At 47.9% G+C, this 27,605-nt stretch overlaps 1 protein-coding gene across 1 annotated transcript; it reads left to right on the top strand.

The window, feature by feature from the left end:
- Positions 1 to 92: 92 nt before the first annotated feature.
- Positions 93 to 27,605, top strand: SMYD4 (SET and MYND domain containing 4). Its single transcript, XM_074189194.1, has 11 exons — positions 93 to 160; positions 3,936 to 4,078; positions 7,076 to 7,220; positions 9,415 to 9,504; positions 12,423 to 13,572; positions 19,929 to 20,111; positions 20,465 to 20,631; positions 22,320 to 22,452; positions 23,032 to 23,148; positions 23,350 to 23,473; positions 25,140 to 27,605. Exons 2-11 carry the CDS (start codon positions 3,948 to 3,950, stop codon positions 25,297 to 25,299), a joined length of 2,400 nt encoding a protein of 799 aa, XP_074045295.1. The 5' UTR covers positions 93 to 160; positions 3,936 to 3,947; the 3' UTR covers positions 25,300 to 27,605.

The raw sequence follows: 27,605 nt of genomic DNA, 5'->3' as shown, positions 1-27,605 counted from the left end.
CCGAGGGGGCGGCCCATTGGCCACGGCTCCCGGAGAGCGGGGACGTGCGCCCCGCCCCCCGGCGTCGGCCCGAGCGCTGAGCGTCGGGGGGCGGGAGCGCGGGGCCGGGAGCCGGCGGACCCGGGCCCGGGCGGGGAGGAGCCGCCCCGGCCTCGTGCAGGTGAGCCCCCCCCCAGGCGTGACCCCTTCCGCCTAGACCCTGGCAGGTGGGTGCGAGACCCTCCCCGGGGTGCCGCCGCTCAGGAGCGCCCCCGCGAGGCCCACGGTCCTGGAGCGCCCTTCCAGGCACTGGAGGGGGAGGGGAGCAACAAGCATTTATTAAGCGCCTACTGTGTGTCGGGGAGAAAAAGGAGCTCCCAGTCTAACGGAGCAGGCAGCAAGCACCTCTAGGAAGAGAGGATAAATGGGGGGGATGAAGAGGGGGGCTTTGGTGCCAGGGGCATCGTGCCTGGCGCAGCCATTGCCACCGGATGGAAGGGCAAGGGGAAGAAGACTGGGCGGGGAATGAAGGGGGAGGGCCCTTCCTGATGGAGTAGCAGAGACAGGGGCAGGCCGAGCCACGCGCAGGGGGAAAACCAGAAAGAAAGCCCCCGACTTCGCCAGCAAGCAGGAGGCCCTGCAAAGTAAGTGCCCGATGGTTTGGGGAGAGATGGCAACCAGCCCCAAGCCTGTTGGCTGAATCGCAAAGGGAGCTAGGGATGATAAGAGGCAAGGAAGGGGGAGCCCATTGCAGGCATGGGAAACAGCCTGTGAAAGGTGACATAGAACCAGGGAGGGGGGTCTCCTGTAAAGGGAGGCCACGGCCATCTTGCCCTGAGGGTGAAGTGACTGTGGGACCCCCACATCACTGATTTAAGGCATTTAGCTGCTTACTAGAAGAGCTAATATAAGAACTGGGGGCAGCCAGGTGGCACAGTGGATAGAGCACCAGCCCTGGAGTCAGGAGCACCTGAGTTCAAATCCAGCCTCAGACACTTAATAATTACTTAGCTATGTGGCCTTGGGCAAGTCACTTCACCCCATTTGCCTTGCAGAAAAACTAAAAAAAAAAGAATCAAGCAATTGGAAAAATGCAAAGGTCTACAATACATCAGTTCCAGGATTATGATGTCATTGATATGGTTGTTCTCCTCCACTTATAGAGATTGCAACCCCTCAGCGACTTAGTAGATAGTCTGAGAATTGCTACAACTGAAAAATTCAACATGCTTTGGTCCTCCTGGTGATGAACTTCTCCAAGCATAACTTATTTGGCCTCAATTTTAGAGCTAAAGAAAGGACTCTGGTGACTACTCAGTGCAACTTATACTTGAAAGAGAATCCCCTCTTTAGCCAGAAGGTTTTCTTCTGTGGGTCCTGGCCTCCTTGGGCAGCTTTCTATCTGGTGAAGGCTATGGATCCCTTCTTAAAATCTGAGTTTTAAATGCAAAAAATAAAACATGAGATTACAAAGGAAACTGGTTGTACAGTAATACAGCTATCTAAATTTTTTTTTGCATAGCATTGGGGTGAAGTGACTTGCCCAAGGTCACCCAAACATTTTTAAAACATTCACAAGAGCCTGAGTTAAGAACCTCCACTCTGCAGCACACTTGATGGACAGGTCATCCACTGTGAAGGAATCTAGTACTCCTGAAGGTAGTCCAGTTCACTTTAATCTCCCGGGACGGTTTTTCATACCCCAAGCCCAAGTTTGCTTTTTTGCCACATCTACCCCTTGCACTTGATTCCCCTAAAGGCTCACCTGCAAGAAGTCTTCTCCAATCTTCCTTAATGCTAATACTTGCCCTGTTGATTGTACCAACTTATCCCATAGAGATCTTATTGGTATTTTGCATTGGTTATTTGCATTAGATTGTGAGCTCCTACAGGGAGAAAAGTTTTTTGATCTTTCTTTGCCCAACACAATCTATTACCTGTTGCTCTTGTGTGAATAATTAAGCCTCTGGAATGGTCACATGTATTCAGATTGGCACTGTTCAGAGTCATAATTGTGTTAAATATGGCCATTGAGCCCAAACCTATAAAAATATGCAATACTGGTTTGGATAATGGGACTACTTCACAGGATTCCTTGTTCAAACTAATGGAGACCAACTTGAGTATGTTAGTTGATTGGCTGAATAAAATGATCCCTTCTCACAATGACCTTACAGTCCAATCAGGAGACAAGCACATCTAAGTAGATATTAAAAATATTAATAAATATATATGTATAAAAACTAATACAAGTGAGAGTACTAGCCATTGGGGGATCAGAAAAGGCTTCAAGTAGGAAGTAGTGCCTAAGCTATATCTTAAAAGGGAGAGAAAGATTCTAGGAAGCAAAGATGAAAAGAAAGCATTCAGGATTAGGGTGATTTTTTTTTCTCCCTGTGGGCTTCGCCATCCATTAGCAGTTTCTCTGGAGCCTAAACCATAGAAGACTAGAGAGGGATGTGATGGTTGCCTTCAAACATCTATAAGAACTCTCATTTGAAAGACAACAATGGGAATGCTTGTCCCCAGAAACAAATTAAACAGTAATATAAATTATAAGTTGCATAAGATACAGATTTAGACTTGCTAAAAGGAAAAACAGCTAGGTGGACACAGTGGATAGAGAGCCAAGCTTGGAGTCAGAAAGATCTAAACTCAAATCTGGTTTCAGACACTTAATAGCTATGTGGTCCTGGACCAGTCACTTAATCCTGTTTACCTCAGTTCTCTCATCTGTCAAATGAATTGGAGAAAGAAATGGTCAACCACCCTGGTATCTCTGCCAAGAAAACCCCAAATAGGGACAGGAAGAGTTGGGCACCATCATACAACAAAAAAGAAAAAGCCTCATGACAGTGAGAGCTGGTCAAAGTGGATGGAAATCTGCAGGCAGGAGCTGGTCGATCACTGGCCATCATGTACAGGGATTCCCATTCAGTTTTATATTAGATTTGGTGGCATTTGAGACCTTTTACCATTCTAAGATTTTATAGTTCTATGGACTATAGGGGTAGGTTTAGCCAAATTTTTTCTCTCCATAAACTCTTCATTTCAGCCAAACTGCCCTCTTTGCGATAACCTTTGATGTGCCATTTTCTCCTTGCCACCCTTCTTGGAATAGCCTTCGTCCTACTTCAGAATACTTTATGTTTGTCTTTCTGAAGCTGCCTGCATTTGTGCCCCTTATTCCCTTTAGATTTTAAACTCTTTGAGGGCAAAGTTGGTTTTGCTTGTCTTTGGATCCCCAATCAGCAAGCATTCATTAAGCACCTACTGAGCCCTTACACACTCAGCAGCTGTACCAGTACCTCTTCTCTGTTCTTTGGAAAGGGGGGGAAGAGTTGTGAGTGACATAAGGGCAGGAAGCCTCCCCAAAGACACCCCTCTATGCTCTGTCACAGTGTGGCTGAACCAGTAGAGGACCAGAGAGGCTCCAGCCACAACAACGGGGTGGTGGTATTGGGGTAATCACCCACAGTGTGGTGCTTTAAAGTGGGTAGAACCTGATGAAGGAGGGTACTACAAATTGTACTGTACCCATTTTCCAGACTGAGGAAACTGAGACTCAAGAACTTGAAATGTCCATGGCCACCTACTTACTTTCAGAGGACTTGGGTCTTCCTGAAGCTGGGTTCAGCCAGGTCCTCTTTTACCAGACTGCCTTACAGCTACAGAGGGGTAGGGAGGCTGCATAGCAAAGTCAGGGCTTCAAGAAATATAAAGGAGAATATCAGCGGGTGGCGTTCTGGGTCTGGAGTCTGGAAGACGGCTCTGTTATCTTAGGTTAGTCATTGAACCTCTGTTTGCCTTAATCCACTGGAAAAGGAAATGTCAAATCCCTCTAGTATTCCCTCCAAGAAAATCCCCTGGATAGCATGCCACAGTCCACAGGACCACAGAGTCAAACACAACTAACAGCAACATTCTGACTTTGTATCTTTCTCCTCCCTTCACAGGTCTGAGGTAGCATGGACCTGCCTGTGGAGGAGTGGCAGGCCCATGTACACAGGAGGTGGCTGCAGCTCCTGCCAGCTAGGCAAGCAGCATTCTCCACCTGTACCCTGCAGGAGATCCTTCTGCACTGCTCTTCTCTACTCCAGTAAGTCTCTGGCAGGCCAAAAAAAAGAGGGATCAGCCCCAGAACCTGCCCCCATTTAGATCGACACACACTCAGACAACATTCAGAGCCTGTTGCTTCACTTCCCCTGGGTTACCCTCATTTAGGATTAGTCATGGGACTTTAAGACATCAGAGTTTAACAGGCCTAAGTCCCTTATTTTAAGATCTGAGGGAACACGGGTGCTCTCGGTTTTTGTTCCCAAGACCCCTTTACACTCTTAAAGTGTGCCCCCCCCCCCAAAAAAGAGGAATGTCTTAATAATAGTATGAAAAGCTGTGACCTCACAACCTGGAGCCAGCAGTGGAGACTCAACCATGGTTACAACAGTCCTAAGGAGAGATGACATTTGGGCAGGGCCTTCACTGGGACCAGTGCTTTATACTCACTCTTCTGAGTCTTACATCTTCCCCTTGAGATTAGAAGAAACCCAGGCCAAGAAACGCAAAGGAGCTTGCTCATGGTTATGTCACCAATAGATTTCAGAGATGGGCTTAAATCCAGGTCTTAGACACCCCAAATCCCTTGACGTGATCAACACCCCCACCCCTCAGACCACTTCTCTGGGTCCTGTCATGACATCCAGGCCATAAGTCCTGCTGTGGCTCAGCATGGACCAGAAGCCATCCTTACTGCTAACATGGCAAGGTTGAAGTTGGTTGTGGTAGCGTGGGGTGGGGGTGAGGGGATGACAATGGGATCTCCCACTAGAACCATTTGAAGTCATTGGCACACTGGGTAGGGGGGCACATCTGGAAAAAATGAGGTTTGTGCTCCATTCTGCGTTCAGCTTTGCTGCTTCTGGTGCTGAGGGCAAGCTGGAGCATGTGGGTACTTTACAGTTATGTGGGAAAGAGAGGTTAATGGTTGCATTTCTTCTCTTATTGTCCCCTTCCTCACCCCTGCTGCCATGTCCTCATAAAGAGAACCTCAGAGGCAGGAGTGCAAAGGAGGGCAATGGGCTTCTCAGAGGGTCATTAGACTCTGCACACGAGTGACTGCCGAGTCCAGGATTTTCCACTGAGCCCTAGCCCTGGGGAATGTGAGCTTTGCTAATGATGCAGCAAGTTACCAGGGAGTTTCTGATCTGGCGCTAGCCCCTGTTGGGAGGGGAGCCCTTCCCAAAGTCGTTTGAGGTTTCAAGCTGAACAAGTAAACTGAACAATTAAGTTTCTAAGCAGAGTGTTTTAATTGATGACAATTTATACTAACCAAACTGCTCAACCCGATGTTCCCCATCTCCTGTCTCCATTCCTTTGCACAGGCTGTCCGGCATGTCTGGCCCATTTGCTCCTTCTTTCTATGTCATAGAATGATTTGAGGGGCTCCCTCCTGCCACAAGTCTTTCCTCATCCCTCAGCTGGCAGGGCTCTTAGAAATCACTTAGGTTTGGTTTGATAACTGCTTTTCTGTCTAGATATTGTTCCTCTCCCCAAAAGAATGGGAGCTTCTTCACGAGGACTAAGACCTTTCAACTTTTGTCTTTTTCCCTAATATTAATTGAAAGGAATAATGGTTGTAGAAGGAAACCCATTCATTTGAGTTAGACCGCTAGAAGTAGGCCTATCGGCCTCCCTTCTTACCCACTTCTTGGCACGATCACCTTCCAACTTCAGTCTCAGGCCGCAAGAGCCCTTCCCATCCCTCCTCTGCTATCTTTAACAAGTGATCATCTGGCCTCTGCTAAAAGAGCCTGGATGACCTGACCATGTCTGTTTTGGACAAGTCATCACTTTCTTCCATGTCATCTGTGGGAGTCTCTTGTGTTTGCTCCTCCTCCTCCTTTCCATGCCCACAGCCACCACCAACAACAGGGCTGTGTCACTACTGCTGTCACCTCACTGGCCTCTCTCCCTCTGTCCCCCTGCTCTCATCCACTCTCCCCCCACTGCCCAGGAGAGTTTCCTAAAACCCAGATCTGGCCACACCATCTCTTTCCACGTGATAAACTAATGGCCTCCTCTTGCTTCTCAGTTTGTTTGGCTGAACAATTTTTTTTTTCCTTTTAGCAAGGCAATGGGGTTAAGTGACTTGCCCAAGGTCATACAGGCTAGGCCATTATTAAGTGTCTGAGATGCGATTTGAACTCAGATCCTCCTGAGTCCAAGGCCAGTGCTCTATCCACTGTTCCACTGAGCTGCCCCTTTGACTGAACAAATTTAAAGATCTTTCTTACCTGGCCCTTCCTACCCTCTTTGGTCACAACCACCAGCTCTAAATACAGCATTTACTAGCCTATTTCTAGACCTAACTCAGATGCTATCTGCAGAAGCCTCTCCTGCCCAGGTGACCATCCATCTACTCCGTCTGTATCTGAACAGACCTCATTGTTTACAGGTTGTCTCTTTCATTGTCTCCCTCCTTGAAGGCAGAGATTGGTTTTGCCTTTCTTTCTGTTCCCATCCATCAGGACAGTGTTTGGCACATAGGAGGCACTTTCTCAGTGCCTGAAGGATTGAGTCCTTTTTAGCCATTCCTTCCTGTCACACAGCCCTGGCAGGAAACATTTCCTGAGTGAAGAATGTTGTGCGTCTTTCTCTCTGCTTGGTGCCCCAGGGTGACCATGGAATGACTGGCAGTTCACTGGCCTCTCAAGAGATGTAGGTGCACCAAGTCAAGCTCTCTGACTTGTGAGTGTCTCCCAGCCCAGCGTTGTGCTCTTCTTCCTATGCTCTCTCTCCCCTCCTCGGGTCTCAGGGATCCAGCTTCTCCTGACTGAGGGTCTGGGGAAACAGACAAGTCATCACTTTCTTCCATGTCATCTGTGGGAGTCAAGAGTGATCATGGAACCATAGGAAAGGCCTGAGACACCATCTTGTCAGTCGTCTCACTTGACAGGAGAAGCAGCCAAGGCTCCAGGAGGCAAGGAAAGGACCTTGGCCCCAGTCAAATGGCCCAGACCCCTTGGCCCCCTCCCCAGGACCAGCTTTCCTAGAAATAGGGTCTGCAGCCAGGTGAGCCTTTTCTCCTTTTCTGCAGATCTGAAGATGAGGCATTTTTACAAAGACTTGCTGAAGATTACCCAGTAGAGAAGGATCCAAATGCCTGCCTTTTTTATAAAGAAGAAGGAAACCAGGCATTCCAAAAGAAGGCCTATAGAATGGCTGCCATACTCTACTCGAAGGTGAGGAGCTGGGCAGGGCAGGGCTGGGCAAGACTAGGCAGGGCAAGGCAGGCCCAGCAGGAGGCACCACAGCCACATTATGGCTGACTCTGCCTCTGTAGACCTGCAGCTGCACCAGGGGATGTCGTCACTGTACTAAGACCTGGTCTATAATTAGAGGTTTGGGTAGAAAAGAGGACACTTGGCAGCATTGTCCTTGGTTATGTTTGGGAAACAAAGGGAACTTTGTACTGTGGGTCCTACATTCCATAAAGAAATCCCTGTGTTCTTAAATGCCTAGCTCCTGTACATGTCCCAAGCTACAGGCCACCTGGGCCTCCCGCCAGGCCTTGTCTGGCCGTGACTGTCAGCCCCATTGGATCATAGGCCATTTTTATATGAACGACTCATTTTAACCCTGCAGGGATCTTTAGGGCCCTGGGTTTGTGAACACAAATTGAAACCCTGTATGACTTGGTTGATGGCCTTTGGGAGTTGCTATGGCAGGAAACCTTCTAACTCTATGGCCCACCTGGCAAGGAGCCTCACTGAGCTTAGCTAAGCTGGTCCTCAAATAACAGAGGTGCCTGGGCACCTGCTCAGAGATTGCTAGGACCTGCCAAAGCTTGCCCTCCATTGGCAAAGTCTTTAAGACCCCGGAGCCACCTCCATGTCTCAACAAGGCATCAGAGGATGCCCATGGAGCTTATAAAAGAACTAATTAGTGAAAAATTCTAGTTTGTTCATCCTATACAGACAGGTCTTTTAACTGGAGAACAAACAGATCATAGACAGTCATAGCCAGCGCTCAAAATGACCAGGACTCAGGACATTTCCGGAGTGGCAAGCAATCATCCTGTCCTTTCTTGAGCCTGGAAAAATTGGACTCTCCTTCCATGCCTCTGGCCTCTGGTCAGTGTTCCCCCACAGGGCACCCAGGACAAGAGAAGCTTCCCTCACTTTCTGTCCAAGTGAGGGAAGAGAACTAGATTAAGAGTAAAATCTAGAAATTCTAGATTGTAGGAGGATCTTCTGACTTTGGAATTAGTGGATTGAGAGCAAACTTGAGATGTGGGCCAGAATACTGAACTTGGAGAGAGTGGAAGCCCTCCTTACCCCAAAGGCAACAGCACCCTGAGAACTTCCCACTCAAGTCCTTTAGGAGTAGAGAAGAAAGTTGAGCCAAAAGTGTGACTAGTGGGCTCACCATCCCTGCCTCAGTCCTGAAGTTGGTCCAGAGACCCACACCTGCAGGACAGCCAGCATCATATTGAGCTGCCCATGTCTGGTCACAACTATGAGCTTTTTTTGGCAATGGCCCCCATGACTCCCTTTTGCCAGCCCCTCTAAGAGCCATTTTCTCAGAGATTGTTCAAAGCATTATTTTCAGTACTGCCCCAGCAGATGGCCCCTACATGAAACCATAACAACTTCATTGTTTTTGTGGGAAAGTAGACCTCCCTAGATGGTCCTCTGCTCCCTAGTGGTACAATCTCAAATGCTGATTGTCTGCCTTCTGGCCAGTCACTGGGCTTGTCTGTGGAGATCTGATCATGAATTGAAATGAATCCAATTCCCCCAGGGCCCTGGAGGATGGGTCTGCTCACTGATAACAGTGGATGTTACTATCCCTGTGTTGTGAGATTGACGCTCTAGGGGTTATTTACCCCATTTTACAGAGAGAAAAACAGGCTTAGAAAATGTAAGCAACTTGCCCACAATCACAGGGCAGAGTCTCTCTTGGCTTCAAGTTTGGTAGCTTCCCACTCTCCCATATCCTCTAAAATTGCTATCTAAATGTGTGACATGTAAAAGGGGGACAGGTGGAATTCAAGGAAAAAAATACGAACTAAAAGCAAACATTAAATGGAAAAATAAACCATCTTCCTAAAGCTAGTTAGCTGATCGTGGTATTAATACTTTGCATTTAGGTTGCTTTTATTTTCCATCAGCTAACAAGCATTTATAGATCCCTAAGTGATTGTCACTGTACCAAGTGCTAGAGATACAAAGAAAAAGCAAAAAAAATCTTCCCTCAAGGAGCTTCCCTTTTAATGCTGTGCTCTTGTCCTCACCCCAGTAAGATGAAAGATTTTGCCCAAATAGGCCTGTTGACAAGTAGCAATAGTGGTAAAAGTAATAGTAGTAGTAGTCGTTGGCCTGACTCAAACCCTTTTTCCCTGAGAAAGAAAACTCTTTTCAATCACTCTTGCAGGGAACATGCCACGCTAGCCCCAAGACTCGGGAAATGTCCTTGTGTTTGGCCAATCGCTCGGCAGCCTTCTTCCATCTGGCTCAGTATGAGGTGAGTACCAACATGCCACTATCCTGGCAGAGAAGGAGCCAAGAAGAGCTTCAGGAGACCCAGCTCTCCAAAGATGTGAGCCTGGAAGGCCTCTGAAGGAATGGGAGAAGTGGGGGGCAAGAAGGCAGCAACTGTAAAATGGTTTCTGGGATTGTAGGGGAGAGAGACTAGTGGCTGTAGGAAGCCCAGGAAGGAGGAGGGAGTCTGGGGTGGATTTCCCCTCGGAGACCTATGTTTCTTTCTGCTGTTCCCCCTCCTGGAGGGATGGAAGCAGGAGATGAACGATGTTCTGACCTTCCCACACGGGTACGGGGTGGTCCTTTCAGTTGGGGACCAGGGAGCTCTGCTTTCAAAGCCCACAGCTCTGGCTCTGCTCACCACCCTTCCTGGCCTGGAAAGAAGAAAGGAAGTTTGAACCTTTGTGAGACTCTTGAGGTTTGGTTGTAGCTTCGGAGGCTCTGATCTCTCTGCCTTTCTTTGTCTGAGATTTCCTCAACTCCTTCATCAAACAAGTATTTCCCATCAAAGGAAAGCAGCTCTCTTTTAGTCTTGGCTTCCCCTGAGACCAGGCCTAGACAAAATCAAACATGGCTTCTGGCTTTGAGTGGCAGGGCGGTGTAGTGAGAACCTGGGAGGAGGAAGCCACTGGATTTGAATGCAGGAGGTCTTGATCAGATCCTGCCTGTAGCAGCAGCTGGGCACCAGGAGGAGGCTGGCACCTCTGCTCTCCATCACCCCCTTCTAAATGGGATTGAGGACACCTGGGCCCTTCCCTGATAGGATCATCAGGAGGAAAGCACTGTAGGATGAAAGCGTCTCCAGAGAGGGGGCAGCTAGGTGGCTCAGTGGATAAAGCACCGGCCCTGGAGGCAGGAGTACCTGGGTTCAAATCCAGTCTCAGACACTTAATAATTACCTAGCTGTGTGGCCTTGGGCAAGCCACTTAATCCCATTTGTCTTGCAAAAACCTAAAAGAAAGAGTCCCCAGAGACCATCAGCATGAAATGAGCAGCTAAGGTGTATGGACAGAGCAGTGAGCTGGAGGTCAGGAAGATGATGGTTCCTGCCTCAGACACCATCAGTCAGTCAGGAAATAAACTTTCATTAAGAGCCTACTGCTAGAGGTCGGCTAGGTGGCATAGTGGATAAAGCACTGGCCTTGGAGTCGGGAGTACCTGGGTTCAAATCCGGTCTCAGACACTTAAAATTACCTAGCTGTGTGGCCTTGGGCAAGCCACTTAACCCCGTTTGCCTTGCAAAAACCTAAAAAAAAAGAGAGAGAGCCTACTGCTTATCAGGCATTGGACATACAAAAAGAGGCAAAAGGCAGCCCCTGCCCACAGGGAGCTTACAGTTCAATACAACCAGGTCTGTACAAAGCAAGCTGTAGAGCAGGTAATAAGACATATTGACCAGAGAGAGGGAACTGGGATGTAGATAGGGTGGGAAAGGCTTCCTGTGGGAAGCTAGGAAAGTCAGGGCTTGGAGTGGAGGAGGGAGAGTTTTGTATAGATCTGTTGTGTAGGAACCTTCTTGGCGGATCCTGGAGCACTCATTCTAGGGAGTCATCCAGGGTTGTATAGATCACCTGAAGTTGCTTTGTGCCATAATGGGTTCTGGACCTTCACCAGAAGTGACCAAGAGATTGTCCAAGCCAAGGGACAGTTCAGAGGAGCTCCCTTTCCCATCACAGATTCTATCCCTAAAAAGAAAGTTTATCCCCAGTGTACTTCTGGGGATGCCATCTTACTGGTAATTGGAGCTTCTCCTAAAACCAACACAATGGGCAGTTTGGATAGGACAAGTGGATGTAGCATGATGCCACAATCATTTTCTGGGGTAGCTAACTCTTCTTAGCTGTCTCAACTGTTACAGAAATGGGTTCAGTGGGGCAGAGACTGAGCTTAGAGGGGAAGCAAGCAACTTTAAGAAATAAAGTTTAAATAAGATTATCACATTGGATTTCAGTGGGGGCTTTTTTAGTTTGTTTTGGTTGGGTTTTTTTTATCAAGGCAAATAGGGTTAAGTGGCTTGCCCAAGGCCACACAGCCAGGTCATTATTAAGTGTCTGAGGTCAGATTTGAACTCAGGTCCTCCTGACTCCAGGGCCGGTGCTTTATCCACTGCGCCACCTAGCCACCCCATGGAGTTCATTTTTTTATAAAAAAAATCTACTTTGGGTAGAAATTAACTCTGATAGTTGGAAGACCAATCAGAATCATTTATTAAAAATCTACTTCTAAAAAAATAAAAATAAACACCTACCATTCCCCTCCACTAGAGCTACAAAAGCAGAAGTGAGAGAGTGCCTGTTCTCAGGGAGCTTCAGTTCTACTGGTCAGATAGAGTCCATTCATAGATAAGTAAATAGAGGCTATATAAGAACCACTACAAATCATGTTGCAGTGGCAGAGCACACCTACATGGACCTGTCAGGGATGCCACCTGGAGGGGAGGAGGGATTCTCCAAGGTGAGGACAGAGAGAGCTTTCTGGGCTCTGGAGGAGCCAGATTTGAAGGGTCCTGCACCAGGAACAATATTGCTAGAATCTGGTGTAATTATCCTGGAGAGAGAGGCTGGCACTAGAGTGGGTAGGTTTTAAATGCCCAGCAGAGGTGGTTGGTTTTTCTCCTCAAGGCACCAGGGAGCCCAGGCAGCTTCTTGAGCAGAGCAGTGACACAGTCAGAAGCACCTTATGACCTCCCCCCCTCAATGCAAGGACTGTTTGTTTGCTGTAAGTTGGGCTCTTGATGTGATGTGTTTATCCAAAGAAAGGTCCCATTATCTTCTACTTGTAGGTTGTGTAATTCAGGAAGAAATGAAGGTTTTCTTGATAAAGCATTTGTCAAGGTACAGATCTCTCGCCCCCCCCCCCCCACCCCAGAGCAGACTCATCCCATTTTCTTTCTAATTTCAGACTTGTCTTGAAGACATTGATAGAGCGCAGATGCACGGGTACCCAGAAAGCTTACAAGCCAAGCTGATGCTGCGCAAGGCCGAGTGTCTGGTGGCCCTGGGCAGATTCCAGGAGGCTGCCCTAGCCATCCGTGAGCTGGAGCAGAGCCTGGCAGGTCAGCAGGCTCACACTGATGCTCCACATCTCCAGGCCCTTCAGAGGAGACTCGGTCCTCTAAAGACAAGGGTGCAGGAGGACAAGGGCCCTGCAGAGGCTCGAACTGTCAGTCCAGAACACGCCTCGAAGGAGTTTGAGCTGAGGGTCAAGAACCAGTGGATTCCCAGTGCGTCGTCATCCGTGAGCTTGTGCAGTGACCCTTCGAGAGGACGCTACCTAATTGCCAACCAGGACATTCTTCCCGGTGAAGTCCTCGTGAAAGAAGAGGCTTTTGTGAGCGTCCTCAATCCTGCAGAGACACCATGGCTGCGGCCAGGCCCGGGAGCCAAGCAGGACAGCCAAGCACCCCCTGGGGACCTACATTGTCACCGGTGTCTGAAGCCTGTCGTGGCTCCGGTTCCCTGTCCAGGATGCAGCTACGCCAGGTACTGCAGCCCCCAGTGCATGCAGCTGGCCTGGGATCGCTATCACCAGACCGAGTGTTCCCTGGGGGGAACACTTCTGGCCTTAGGAGTCTTTTGCCATGTGGCACTAAGGACAGTCCTTCTAGCTGGATTTGAGGTTGTTGGCCAACTCGTGAACAAGTTACAGGAAACAGTGGGTTCTGAAGCCATTTCTGTACCTGATGGCCAGCCGCCAGTGGAGAAAGAGAATGCTCAGCCCCGCCTGGGGGAAGGGGATGTGTCTGGATCACTGCTGCCTGGGTGTGACAGGGAGGGCAGGTATCAGAGTACCTACCATGCTGTCTTCCACCTCTTGCCCCACACCAAGAAGCACAGCCCAGAGCGCAAGTTCCTCTGTGGCCTAAGTGTTGTGGCCTTGTGCAAGAAGCTGGGAGAAGCCTATTGGCCTTCCCTGCCAGGGGAGCAGGAGGCAGCCTGGACAGCGGGGCGGTCATCGCCACCAGGCCCCAGCATCTGGGCAGTGGCCATGCTGAGGCACGTCTTCCAACTGCACTGCAATGCCCAGGGAGTGACCACCCTTCAGGAGGCAGGTAAGTGGGCAGCTTGGTCTTTATCTATAATGAGAGATTGTCAGGAAAGTCAGCTTAAAGGAGCATCCAGGAAAGAGCCAAGGGGCAGCTCAGTGGCGCAGTGGAGTCAGGAGGACCTGGGTTCCAATCCGGCCTCAGACACTTAATAATGACCTAGTTGCCTGGGGGGGGGGAAACTTCGCCAAACATTCTTGAAAAGCTGGGGGGGGAGAATGGGAGAGAGAGAGAGAGAAGGAAAAGAAGCAAGGGAGTGAGGAAAAGGGGGGGGTAAGGAAAGGAAGGGAGAAAGGAGGGAGGGGGAGGAGAGAAAAAGGACGGAAGGGACGCCAGGAAGCAAGAAGAGGAAGAAGGGGGGAAGAAGGCTGGAGGAGGGGCGGGGCCTGCAGTGGGCGGGGCCCGGAATAGGCGCCGCCCACCCTGCCCTGGGAGGCCGTAGCCAAGCTCTTGCTCTCAAAGGTCGGGCCTTCCCCTCCGCCCCACCCTCCAGCCATCAGCCAATCAGCAAGCGGCGCTTAAGCGCAGCCCCCCCCCCAGCAGCGCGCTGGGCCCTGCCCTCCCCCAGCTTCCCTTCCACTAGCCCGGTGGGCGGGGCTCCCCGGTGGGCGGGACTCCCCGGTGGGCGGGGCTCGGGGCGGAGGCACTAAGAGGTCGCTACAAACCCTTGCAGGGGCCTGAGCCTCGCCGCCGGGTAGAAGGTGAATGATGCCAGTGACCTTGGAGCCGAGGTTAGGTGGTGTCGGAGCTGGAGCCCTGGGCCTCATTCAAATTCTACCGAGGTCTGTGACCCTAAGCAAATGGGCCCACCTCTGCCAGCCTCAGTTTCCTCATCTGTGAAATGGTGTTGACTGAGCTTGGTGGTGGTGTGTGGAAGTGTCTCACCAGAGGCTCACCTCCTGACAGGGTGGGAGCTCCAGAAGTGAAGCTCATCCCGGGCTGCCCTCTGGCACTGCCTACCCATCTCTGTTTCTTCCTAGGCCCATCTTGCTTTCCTGAGCCGCCCTAGTTTTCTAGCAGCATCCACTGAGTAGATTTTCTGACTTTTATTTTTTTCCTTCGGTATATTCACTTGCATTTTCTAATTAAATCTAATTTGGTTTTAATCTGCCCATATTTCTAATCTTGGTTTTATCCCTTTTTATTATTTCACTGGGGCTCCAACACCTCCCAATTTAGTGTTCTCATTGAATTTCATTAGCAGCTGTGTCATTAGTAATACAGAAGGAGGATTAAAGTGTTAAATAAGAGAGAGACTTTGACAAAGAACCTCAGAGGCATTTGTTGTGCTATTTGCAAAAGTCCTCTTCCTGAAGTTTTTGAAGAAACCTCTCTCTAATGTTGTCTCAAGGGGAAGAACTAGTCTCTGACTTGCTGAGTTCAAGAGCTGGTAGATTGGGGGATGCAAGGGTCTCTACAATCACCCTGACTCTGCTGCCACTAACCAGCAGAGAGACCCTGGGAAGGCCACTTCTCTAGGTGTCTCTCTCGAAGGCCCCTATTATGACTTCTGCCACAATGGGATTTTCCCAAGGGTTCCCTTCACCTACATTTCCTTTTCCCATGACCAAGGACACAATCTATAGCCTGAATTCTAGCTTTGGGGGGCTGGGTTTTGGCATTGTTTTTGCCTTCTCAGTTTCATAGCCAATTGAATCTTTTATTAAAGGCAGGGAAGTACTTGCTTGTTGAGAGCCCGACGAGGACAACCAGCACTTGACATGTCACTTTAAAAGTTTGTCAATGTCTTTACATAATCATTAAAAGATCAGCCAATTCCAGAGTAACTCTGTGAGATAGATGCAGCCTATGGCATTAGCCTCATTTTACAGATGGCAAACCTGAGGCAGACTAAGTGGCTTACCGAGGGTCTCACGGCTATATAAATGCCAGAGCTAGGATGTGAGCCCATGTGTTCCCAGTTCCCAGAGGAACCCTGTAGCTTCTTTGTCAAGCTGCCTGTCTGAATTGTAGGATCCAGACTTAGAGCCTGCAGTGATCCCAGATGCCATTTAAGCAAATGAGGAAACTGAGTCCCAAAAGAGGGAAGTGACATCTGAAGGGTTCATCCTCAGGGTCTCTAACTAAAACCAGCATTCATTCCATGAGACCAGGGAAACCTCCCACAACCAAAAAAGTCATTAAGTTTTATTGGCTCTCAATCCACATTGTTGCTCCCACCCATCTTCCTCCTCTCACAACCACCTGGATCTTTTGGACCACCTCTCCCTATGAAATCAGTCTCTTCCTGCCTCCTCCCCCAATCCATCCCAACCCTCACTATCCAAATCATCATCTTGACCCTTCTCTGATAATTAGATAATTATGATACACTCAGAGTCATAATTATGATTACACTCTGATAATTCTAGAATAGAATGATATAATTAAATATATTCTCTGATAATGTCACCCCTCTCTTTAGAAACTTTGAGTGACTCCATTGTTGGTGAAAGTATAAATTCCTGATCCTGACATTTAAAGCCCTTATCTCTTTACTAATCCCAGCCAAACCAAAGGACCAACCTTCCCCTGTCCTTATCCGGCCTTGTCCTACATCTTTGGGCCTTAGCTTTTTCTACCGCCTGTCCTTACAATGACCCCTACCACATATCTGCTCCTATCCCTGTCTTCTCTCAAGGCCCAACTTACATGCCCCCTTCTTCACTTTTTCTGTTTTTTCTTTCCCTCCCACCTCCTCTTCCTCTCCTCCTCTTTCTGAAAGTTTTCCTGATTCCCTCAGGTGAAAATCATCTCTCCTACCTATTTTCCACAACTCTTCTCTTAGATTCTTAGCTGACTCTAGTTCTGTGAACATGCAGCAACACTGCCCATCTCCTTCCCTCTCCTGTACTCTGATGCTGCTCTTCTCCAAAGCCCAGCCATGGGCTCTCAGGGAGCAGGGTCTGTGTGGGTTCTCTGTGTCTCTCTCAGTGTGTCTCTCTGTCTCTCTCCTCCTCTCCTCTAATTCTCTCTCTCTCTCTCTCTCTCTCTCTCTCTCTCTCTGTCTCTCTGTCTCTCTGTGTCTGTCTGTCTGTCTCTCTCTTTCTCGCTTGACTGCTGCACTATCTTTGTAAAAGTGAGAAAAACACTCCTCCCTAATTTCTTTTTTTATATTAAGTTCATATTTTTTGTAGCTTTCCTGTATCAAATAGCTTTCCACCAGTATTTTCACCTTCTCCTGTCCATACTACAATAAACCCCTTTGATGCAGCCCTTTATAGTTTCCAAAATGCTTCCCTCCCAGTTCAGGAGGGCAAATAAATAATCTTATGCCCATTTTATGGAGGTGGAAACTGAGACTGTTGCCCCCCTGCTGCTCTATACTCTGATGGAAAGGAGAGTGACTCAGTTAAAAGCAGGATGATTTTTAAATCACGTTTTTTGGAACCCAATCAGAGACACACCCAACTAACACTCATTTCTGTTCCTAAGCCCACTCCTGTTGGAGAGAATCCATAAATAATTTGCAAAACTGATATCTCTGACTGGAATGTGATGTTTTTAGGGAAAAATTTTAGCAACTGCTTTCCTGTCAATTGTCAGCCATCACTAGCTGAGAAGTGGGCTAGTCCCCTTGGAATTATTCAGAGGCTGCTCCTCCAGCCTGGGCACTGCACTGGCCCTGCCTGCTTTGGAGCATTTTCTCTGCTCATTAGCACCTCCAGGGAAGAGAAGAGGAAACAAAACTCCCATCAGTCAAGTGGATGCTTTTTTGATACTTTAGGGTCCTTAGGGGACATTTCCAATAAAATGTGTTATTTGGAAACTGGGAATCACACTCACCTGTGTCTTCCCAGGACCCCATAGTGGAATGGGTCATGGAGGGAGCCTGTGGGCCCACCCTCACGCTGACTTAGGTGAGAAAGGTCTTGCCCATCTGGCACCATATGGGAATGACAGTAGAACCAACCATTGGCAATAGAAATCTTTCCTATGTGCATTTTCCTCTGACTGTTTAAGCAGAGCAAGCCATCACCTTTTCTTGATGACTGGGGGTCAGCTGTATGTGTGCCGTTAATGTACTGTCAGGTAATAGAGCAGTGCCCTCTGGACTGTTTGCCTTCCAGTGATCCCGGCCCTCAGCTGGATTCTGATGATTGAGGTTACTGGATAGCTGACCTTGGATAAGTGAGATGTTACTTGTAAAGTAACTGCTGAAAATATCAGGCTCCTGCTCAGTCTGACCCCAGACTGCTAGAACCTTTTTAAGTTTTTTTGTCGATTAGCATTTTTCTTTCCTCTCTTTCTTGGTTAGTTGACACATCTTGCTGTTCTGGCATGCCTGCCTTAAGCAACTGTTCCCTTCCCACTAATTTGCTGCTTTATGTGCACTGACCTGGGAAAACAGTTTAAATAAACATGTTAGAATTGTGTTTTAAAATAAGAGTAAACCATTTTGGAATGAGGGCCTGAAGCCAGATCCAGGAATGGAGATAGGCAAGGTTAGGTGGTCACCTAGAAGACACTCAATGAAGGATGCTTTTGACTGTTGCTCTTTGTAAATAAACATATTTTTAATACCAGCATTCTTTGAGGCATGACATTTATTTTATGATGTCAAATAGCCTGAGTTTCAGCAAAAAAAAAATAAAGGCTTCTTCCCTTAGACAGTGAGACCTAGCATCAGGGACAGAGGTTTCAAATCTTGATTCTGGCATCCCAGAAACTTGTTCCAGCTCTGTGGGAAGGGCTGTCCGGCAAGGAAAGAACAGGAGCTTCCTCGTCAGCACTTTGTGACATCTGCTGTGGCTCCTCCCAGGCCTCTGTCCTTGTTGTTGGCTGGGTTCTTCTGGGTGGTCATTTTGCCAGAGAAATGACCTTCAGAGAAGCGAAGAGATGGTTTAAACATCAAAGCATCTCAACTAGTGTGAAGGTTAAGATTTCTGTCAGGGAGAATTGATGTTAAACCAATTTCCCAGCAAGATGCTGGGCAGACCCACAGAACCTGGTAGCTTTTGAAATAGATTGAATGAGCAAATCCAGTCACCTTACTGTTCTTGTAGAGGGAGATGTCTCAAGGATGTGCTGTGCGGATCTATACTTAGCCCTCTAGTGAAGAAGGTAAGGAGAGCTGCTTGTCAAAATTGTAGACTGCCAAATGTAGAAGAAGAGATCAAACACACTGAATGACAGAACCAGGATCCAGCAGATCGTGACAGACTAGGATGTTAAATCAGATCCAATTAGATAAAATGTATAGGAGACAGTATAAAGCCCTCCTCTTGGTTTCAAAGAACCAGTTTCCCAGGGACAGGATGACTAGACAGGAAGGCAGGGATAGACAATAGCGTGTGCGAAGAGATCTCAGGGTCTTAACCTGACTGCAAGCACAACCTGAGCCAACAGTGTGGTGTGAAGGGAGGCAGTGTTACCCAAGGCAGAGTACCTATAAAGTGTTGGGTTCTGTTTTTTGAAGGCCATCACTAAGCACAAGAGAGACCAGGAAAGGTCAGCCAGGATTAGGTGGGAACTCAAAACCATGGTGTATGAGATCTAACAAGAGAAGCAGACACTCCTGGAGGGGAGAAAAGTTAGGAGGAGTTCTTCTCAGATCTTCAAGTATTGAAGGGTTGTCATGAGGGGAAAAAACCTCGTTCCCCTTGGCTCAAGTGGGCCAGCACCTGGAGCAGTGGGTGGGCCCCTCTGGAAGGGAAGCATTCCCACCATTTAGTGCTCACTTTGAGAGATGGCAGACTCCCTTGACTTCTGGTCTCCCAATGGAAGCCAAATGTCATTGAAGCGATGGTCTAGAACAGACTTGGGGAGCGGGAAGTGTTGGGCTCAATCTAAGGCTCCTTTCTGGAGATTCTTATCACTCGGAGCTTCTACAAAAGACTTAGGATCCTTTCATCTGTTTAACCTACACATGTGAACAATGTACTTAGATAACAGCCAGGACACTTGTTAAATTAACCAACCAAATGTCTGACACATCAAAGCGTCTGCCTTACAATGATTTGGAACATCTCTGGGAAATTACTCTGACAGTTTCTCTGGTCTCTGGACCCTTGTGAACATTCTCCTACCACCAGGCAGGAAACTTCCCTGCTGATAATTCCTTCTGATTATGATTTAAGAAATTTTAATCTTTGGGTTCCTCTTCATGGTAATGAAAAAGAATGATTAAACTTCCATGACTCCAGGGGACTTTTGCTTTAAATGTGTTTGTCCCCTTTGCCTCCTGAGGACAAGAGAATGCTGTGAGTCATGTTCCCTCCTATTTATACTGAATCCGCTTATAAAGACATGAGTCAGATGGGCAAAAGGCCCAATTTCCTATCTCCATCTTCTGAGAAATGGGTAGTGAGGCTAGAACTGGTGTCCTGATGTGGTTGTTTCTTTTCCTTGGGTACTTTCAGGATCTGAAGGGGGCCTTGTGACAGAGCACAAGCAGGTCCGCCTCGCCACAGGCTTCTTCCCTGTCATCAGCCTGCTGAACCACTCATGCAGCCCCAACACCAGCCTGGCCTTCAGGGGCTCTGTGGGCACTGTCCAAGCATCACGGCTCATAGCACGTGGGCAAGAGATCCTCCACTGTTACGGTGAGCCACCACCCCCACCCCCACCTCTCCTGAGGAAAGGAGCCCTAGGAAGCCCTCTCCTTCCTGTGCTTCCAGGAGAATAGCAAGGATACCACATCCAGGAAGAAGGGTTGAGCTCTAAACAGAGAGAGAGCCTTTCACTGACCCCCTTGTCATCTCCCTTATCCGACTCTTGCTTTTCTGAGAGTGGCCTGGACAAGTGACCTGGACAAGTGATCCTTTGGCTCCTACATTCTCCTGCGCCCCTCCCCCTGTGTTTAACTGTGGTGATTCACAAAGGGAGAAGTTGTCACAGACCCTCCACTGGGTCTTTCCCGCCTTTTCACATTCCCTCTGGGTTGTGTCTTACACAGGACCTGATGAGTGCCGCATGGATGCTGTCACAAGGCAGCAGAAGCTGAGATCTCAGTATTTTTTTGACTGCCACTGCCAGGCTTGTCAAGAGGAGGAGACACATCAGGCCAGCCCCACACCAAAGCTAGACAGGTTCCGTTGCTCCACCTGCAAGGCGGCTCTGAAGGTACCTTTCTCTTCCTCCTGCCCATGGACTGGAATTCCTGGGAGGGAAGCATTCTCTGGAAGCATTCTCTCCCCCCACCCAGATTCTCCCACTAGTAATAAAAACAAATAGCTGCCTTCATATCCATTCTCATTAAGCCTCACATCCAACCAGGAGAAGCTCTGCTGGGGGAACAGTCATGACAGATGAGGAAAGAGAAGGTCAGAGAGAAGTTTGCCCACAGCTAATGGGTATCAGAGGTGGGCACCCAGAGCTCTCCCTCCTCCAAGTCTAGCATTTCCTCCACAGAACAATCCAAGGGTGCAGCTCCAAGGAGCAGCTCCCCTTCTTGGCTCATAAGGCATGGGGGTGGGTGCCTTAGTGAAGCAAGGCATTGATTGGTGATGGCTAATGAAAAAGGCAGTGGTTTGGGAGCCAAATCTTGTCTGTCACTTACTGATGCCTTGCCCTCAGCCCAGGAGAGGCTTGGGCTGTCTGGTCTCTAAAGCCCTTCCATCTCTAAGTCTTCTCATCTTAGGGAGGCTCAGAAAGCTAGGAGCCCACCCCACATTCACACCAACTCCCTAAAAGTGGCTCTACTTTTTAGTGACATTCAGGTTGTCACCTGCCCATTTTGAATAACAAAAAAACTGAGGCCTGTGTCACTTGAAAGGAATAGCTGTTCTGGGCTACAATCACCGGGGTAAAAGACTCAGTCCTCAAGTGGGATCCACCTTGGATCTGAGCAGCGCAGATGCTCAGAGTACTCAGCCTCCTTTGTGAAGCAGGGCTTTAGAGTTGGAAGGAACTTGAGAGACTATCCAGTCCAACTGCCTCATTTTACAAACATGGGTACCTGAGGCACAGAGAAGTTAAGAAACTTTCCCAGGATTGTCTTGGTTGTAAATGGACTGCATTTGATTCAAGGTTTAACCGCTTAAAACCAAGATAACCTTGGATAGATTTCTCTCCCCTGAACCCGTGTCTCCTTCATCCAACTCCTATCTCAAGAATCCACAGCATCTCCATCCAGTGGTCACTTAGGATCCACTTGAATGCTTCCTTTGAAGAATAAGTCATTCCCTACCTAGACAGCCTGTTAAGGAAATTAAAAGAATTTTAGACAAATTAGATTTGATAGTGCTCTGGAGAAAATTGGGAATAGAAAGGAATATATTTTTGTCTCCATCATATTCACCTTCACAAAAATTGACCATGTGTTATTAAAGCATAAAAGAGACTCACAAACAATGTCATAATGTTAAATATACAGAAAGGTTAAATATACACTTTTCAGGCCATAATGCAATAAAAATTCTATTCCGTAAAAGGCCTTGGAAGCAGAGACTAAAAATTGATTGGAAACTAAATAATCTAATCCTAAAGAATGCGTGGATCAAAGAACAAATTCTAGAAACAACCTTCCAAGGCTGGCTATTTCAGTCTGATGCAGCACTCTCACCATATTCAGCCAGACTTTAAGCCTGGTATGTAGACATGTCCCTGTCACCTGCAATGCCAAGAACTTCAAAGGCGTCTTCTGATGCCAAAGACCAGGGTGTAAGCCCCTTGAGAACAGAGACCTTCCTAACCCAGTCCCTAAATACTGGTTGAATTGAGTCGAGTTGGCCCCAGCCCTCCTCACATTAGTCCTCAATGGGCTGCTGCGCCTGTACAGAAATGAAGGTAAGTAAAGCTGCCTTCTCCAGGGAGATGATCCTCTGTGCTGCAGCAGTGGAGACTGCGGGGACTTGGTGAGCAGAGCTCACCTGGCGACCAGGTTACAGGACCTTCAGTGCCGGGTAGAGGTGGCCCTGGAGCTGCTCAGAGAGGACAAAACAGGTGAGAGTCCCTTTCCTCTTCACAAATCCCTGCTGTTGACACTCAGGGACTCAGTCAACATTTATTGAATTGAATGGGATTATCCCTATGTCAGCCACAAGGTGGCTGTGTCATCCATGGAGACCAGAACCAGCTTTATTGAGGGCTGAATAATGTGGCTTATCCAGCCAGGTTGGCGTACCTCCCAGTGACGTAAGAGCTTTCTCTGACACATGTGGGCCCATGCGTCATTCCCATTTGCTTGGATCCCAAGGCCTCACTGACTCAACTTCCCAGAAATGTGGTTGTATCTCAGACAGGGGTGGATGCTTCCAGAGGGCAATGGGGAGAGGCCATGGCCCACTGCTCCCTGGCCCCTGCTTCATGGTACAACTCTGTAGGGCTCAAATTTGGACTCTAGCCTGGAATGGCACCACAAACTATTGTGGGAACAGAGATGTGCCCCCTGCACACAGCTAGCTGGTCCCAATAGGCAACGTGGTGCTTGGTTGAGAAAGTAGGCAGCTCACTGGACTTAGTCAGCTGCCATAGAAGACAGGTCCTGAGTTTCTGCTGCCTTGTTTTTGTTTGCATCAATAGCTCCAGCCATCCACCTTTTGCTGGGGTGCCAGCAGGAGGCTGAGAACTTCCTAACCTCGGAGCACATGTTGATGGGACAGATTGAGGACCACCTGGCCCATGCATATGCCAGCCTCGGTAGGGCATTTTCCCAGGAAAAGAGGGCAGGTCATATTTTCTCTTGGCTTAATTGTCTACTAATTTAAACTCCCAGACTGTCACCCCTAAACTCGAACCTTTTTCCCCTTTTCTTCACCCTCCCCACCCTCCCTCTGAGTAGCCTTGGCTGTAATCAAGTGAGCGTGGCTCTTCCTGGAATCAGGTTGTGTTTCCTGACAGGGGACTGGCCCAAATCTGCGGCCCACTTACGAAACAGTCTTCGGGTGGTGGAGGCCCAGCACGGACCAGCCAGTGTGGAAACAGGTCATGAGCTTTTCAAGTTGGCCCAGGTGCTCTTCAATGGGTAAGGCTCTTCAGGCCCCTCCCGGGCCTCCTCCCAAGCACACACCATTCCCCCTCCTGGAAGCTTCACTAAGTTCTTTAGGTTATTTTGAAATTCTGAGTAGCTTTCTCATTTCCTCTTCAGGGGAAAGCTGAAGTGGTTTTCTTTCTAATACAATACAAACATTTGTACCCCTTACCCTCTGAGCCCCAAAATGCACTCCCCAAAGAAAATGTCCTTCCCACTTCAGCCCACCCTTCCTGCTTAGTGCCTCCAGTCAAGCCCTGTGGACACCAGGATGGAAACTAACCCGCACCTGCCCTCCTGTCATTTCTCAGCAAGCCTGGGCTCCAGCCTTCTGACTTCTGTCTCTCCTCTTCCCTTCCCCACTAGCTCACCCTTTCTTTTATCGATGGTGTTTATCATGCCTTCCACTTCCTTTTGTCCCTCTCTTTTATAGAAGCCTTGATTTTAGCCTTTCTGAGCAGGGCCTCCCCAAAAACATACTGTTGGCAGCCACTGAGCAAGTAAGTCTGTAAAGGGAGGCTTCTTGTCTACTTTTGAGAGGTAATAGAGCTTGGTAAGGAAAGTGCTGGACCCAAGGCAGGAAGGCCTTGGTTCATATCCCTGCCTTGGGCAATGTGGGACCCTGGGCCAGTCCCTTGACTCCCCTGGGGCCTCTCCCAGGGGCCTTGAGAGTCTTTGAGACAAGAGTTTAGAAAGGGAAGTCACAGGCCTCTGCTTCTTACTGAGTGAGGAGGGAGCATGGAGAGAGTCCCTCTTCTGCTAACCTGAAAGAAGAGTGAAAGTTAAGCCCCCAGGCAGGAAGCCATGGGTCAGCCACCCTACTAAGCAGGCAGGGTACAAAAAAGGCAAAGACTCTTCCTGCCCTCGATGAACTAACTCCCAGTCTGCCGGGGAGGCAGCATTCCAATGAACAGGCACAGAAACCTCAATCAAAAAACTTCTTTTTTTTTTCTTTTTTAAAAAATATAGCTTTTTCATTTTCATGAATAACATATCAATTACAAAGACAGTTTGCTCATCAAAATTACAACACCATCAATTCAAGATATCCAAATTAGGTTTTATTAATAAGACAAGTAAAAATTGATTTATTGGGGCAGCTAGGTGGTACAGTGGATAGAGCACCAGCCCTGGAGTCAAGAGTACCTGAGTTCAAATCCAGCCTCAGATACTTAATAATGACCTAGTTGTGTGGCCTTGGGCAAGCCACTTAACCCCATTGCTTAGCAAAAAAAAAAAAAAAAAAAAAATTGATGTATTATTCTCCAAATAGACCTGCAGATGAAGCTAAAAAAAAACAAGGTCTCATTTTTAAACCAAAATGCATTGGCAGGTGCTTCTACAAACTTCTCTTGAGAAGAGGGATGAGATGTTAGGCAGACCTGTTCATCCTAAAAGAGGGTGCTGAGTTAGAAACTTTGGATTGTTATCCCTGAAGGAAGATGCCCCGCTCTCTCTCTCTGGCTCCCAGTGGGCCCTTCTGGCTTCTTCAGAGCTCCTTATCATTCACTGAAGCCAGACCAGAAGCTGCAGGAAGGCAGTGACCAGACATTGGCCATCCAGAGCCTTCCTACCGCTTGCGAGGCCTCAGCCAGGAGGACGAGGTCATGCTCAGGCACATGATAGAGGAAGTGACCTCTGCTTTCCTCTTTTGGACCAGGTTTGCAGTCACTGAAGCCAGGAGTGTAATAGAGAAGGCAGAGAAGGTTCTGTCCATACACTACGGACCTGAGAATGAACAGGTTCAAGAATTGCAGCAGATGAAAGCCTGCCTCTTGGAGCTCCCAAGCCTCCTTGCAGGGCCCACCACAGAGGGCTAGGCCCACCACATCTGCATGCGGCTGACATACAGTAAGAGAGTCCCCAGACACCTTTACACTCCAGGAAATGGAAACAAACATGCCATCAGATTGCCAGTGAATTGCTACTGGTGAAGAATGAGACTTTAAACAGTGTGGAACTGGGGGCCAAAGAGGCACTAAACCATCTGTGCCCTTGGACCATGTAACCCCACTTCCAGCATATGTCCCAAGGAGGCTCAGGTACACAAAGCTATTGCTCACAACAAGTTTTCTTTTGTTTTGTTTTGTTTTTGTGGCATAAAACCAGAAAGCCAATGGGTATCTGTCAGCTGGAAAATGGCTAAATGAATTATATATATATGCCTACAAACTAAGAAATGTTAACTAGGAGGAATTTCTAGCCACTGGGGGGAGGCTTTTGCAGAGTGATGCAGAGGGAAGTAAGGAAATCAAGAGGAACAGTTTATACCCAGGTCATCATAACAAAAAAGAACAACATTGAACAACATTGGTGACCAGGCTCAGCTCCCAAGGATGAGGATCTTGTGGACCTCTCTCACTTGGCAGAGAGGTGGGGAACCTCAGCTATAGAATGGGACATACATTGTTAGAGGAGACCAATATATGGTTTGTTTACTTCATTGTACCTCCCTGTTACAAGTTGGAGTAGATCCAGTATTGAAAAATGACTAGGATTTTTTTTAACGTGTCAAATCTTTAAGAAAAAAATAAATGGCTTTAGGGAAATCTCATTTCTGGTATGTGATGTGAGGAAGAGTCATGGGAACAGTTACTTCAAAATTACTCCGGTGAGAGAGATGGGCTTGCAAAGGTTGCCATTGTTGTGAGTACTGTTCCATGAAATGAGAGAACATCCCAGACTAAAAACTGGCCGCCTCAGAGGACTGAAGACAGAAGCCTTGAGACATTGTGTTCCTTTGAAAGGAGCTAGACTCTCCCTAGAAATCAGTCTGAGCCTCTGGACTCATGGCCCGGGGCCAACCCTCTAAATTGTTAAGAGTCAGCTTTAGTGGAACACGCCTGCCGTTTCCAGTGGTCACATGATGCTGTGTCTGCCCTAAAGGGAATTTAGCTAATGGCAATGGTGTCATTAAGAACAAAAAGATCATTATAAGAAAACATAGAGTTGATGTGGTTTCTTCCCTCTAACAAGTACATCAGTCTTCGCATATGGTATCTCTTTTCACTGGGGGTCAGTTTATTTGTGGGATGGGCTATTTGGCAAGTCCAATTTGTCTTGTCATTTTTCAAGTTCTTTCTGTCTAGTTTCCATTCTGTTCCCTAACTCTACCTACTGAGCAAACCAATAAAACAGAACCTGCCATTATGATTTAATAATACTGGTGCCTTTTTGTATATTTCCAAACTTGGAAGCGACCCTGAAAAAAAGGCTTTGTCATTCTGGAAGGGCAGACCACTTCAAGCCCAAACTCACTGTATGGGTATCCAGTGCGGGAGGGATAATCACAAGGGTCAGCTGTGGTTTCAGACCAAGAATAGAGTGAGGCTGATGACTGGTTCCCACCTAGAGGCATGAGGGTGGTGAAGCCCACAGCCCACCCAGGAAGCTAGCAAACAATGCAAGAGTGTCAAGATGGTCACTAGTAATTCAAAAGTTTCAGGTGGACAGAAGAGTGGAAGTGAAGATCAAGAACTCTTTCAAGGCCAGTTAGCCACCATTTTGATGTGAACTAGACAGTTCAGTGGATAGAGCACTGGCCTTGGAATCAAGAGGATGAGCCTCTGACACAAGTTGTGTGACCTTGAGCAAGTTACTTAACCCTGATTGCTCCGCATCCAGGGCCGGCTCCAGTCATCCTGATTCAGATCTGGCCCCAAGAGCCAGATGGCTTTGGAGGAGAAAGTGAGGCTGGTGTGGCCTAGCAAAGTAGCCCCTCACTCAAATCCAATTCATGTGCGTGTCATGGCATCACCTCCCTTATGTGGTGGTCGTCTTCAAGAGCAAAAGACAAACATTACTATTTAATGTGAACGATTTGATCATGTCCAAGTAGACACAGTGATGAGTAGGGTTCCACTGCCAAAGAATTAGGTTCATAGATCTCAGATTTGAGGGGAGTCTGGAAACATGGATAAGGGAAAAAATGACACCTTTCTTTTCACATCCCTAAATGAAATGAAGCATTTCCTTCCTTGATGAATGGAAATAACAGACATTCTGAAAAAGGATCAGTAGATGTTCTCTGCCACAAGGGTCCATGAGCCCCAGAAGGTAAAAAGCCCTGCTGGAGGCCTTGGAAGTGGTAGGACTAGTTTGTTAAAAAAAAAAAAAAAAAACAGAA

This window comes from Macrotis lagotis, chromosome 5, assembly GCF_037893015.1.
Source record: "Macrotis lagotis isolate mMagLag1 chromosome 5, bilby.v1.9.chrom.fasta, whole genome shotgun sequence".
In the NCBI taxonomy this organism is placed as follows: Eukaryota; Metazoa; Chordata; class Mammalia; order Peramelemorphia; family Peramelidae; genus Macrotis; species Macrotis lagotis.
The sequence above is the reverse complement of the archived record's forward strand: the minus strand, read 5'-3'. Positions and strand labels throughout refer to the sequence as shown.